Below are 326 nucleotides of genomic sequence, written 5' to 3'. Positions count from 1 at the left end.
GGTGGAGAGCTACCAGAGCAAGGTAACTCAACCACAAACGAGCCTGCATTGGCCTCTGCAGCAGTTACAGTAATCAAATCCATTGTTTTAAAGCAGATAACCCATTCTCTTTCCTATCTGTTCTTAGCCCCGGGAAGTCATGTGGCAGCTGTGTGCTATCAAAATAACAGAGGCCATTCAGTATGTGGTGGAGTTCGCCAAGCGCATCGACGGCTTCATGGAGCTGTGTCAGAATGATCAGATAGTGCTGCTGAAAGCAGGTATGACAGCCTGTCAACATGGCCTGCTGCCGTCAAACTCACCCACTACCACCCCCCCCCCCCCCC

At 51.5% G+C, this 326-nt stretch overlaps 1 protein-coding gene across 1 annotated transcript in view; it reads left to right on the top strand.

Annotated features, from left to right (window-relative positions):
• The window catches only part of roraa (RAR-related orphan receptor A, paralog a), a gene marked incomplete in the record, with an annotated part of 190739 nt that overhangs the window by 180732 nt on the left and 9681 nt on the right, over positions 1-326 (top strand). The window contains 1 exon segment of the mRNA XM_035664641.1: positions 128-260. Coding sequence (XP_035520534.1) covers positions 128-260 — 133 coding nt within the window.

Source organism: Morone saxatilis, unplaced genomic scaffold (assembly GCF_004916995.1).
Source record: "Morone saxatilis isolate NCDOM2014 unplaced genomic scaffold, NCSU_SB_2.0 Contig2, whole genome shotgun sequence".
NCBI lineage: Eukaryota > Metazoa > Chordata > Actinopteri > Moronidae > Morone > Morone saxatilis.
The sequence above is the reverse complement of the archived record's forward strand: the minus strand, read 5'-3'. Positions and strand labels throughout refer to the sequence as shown.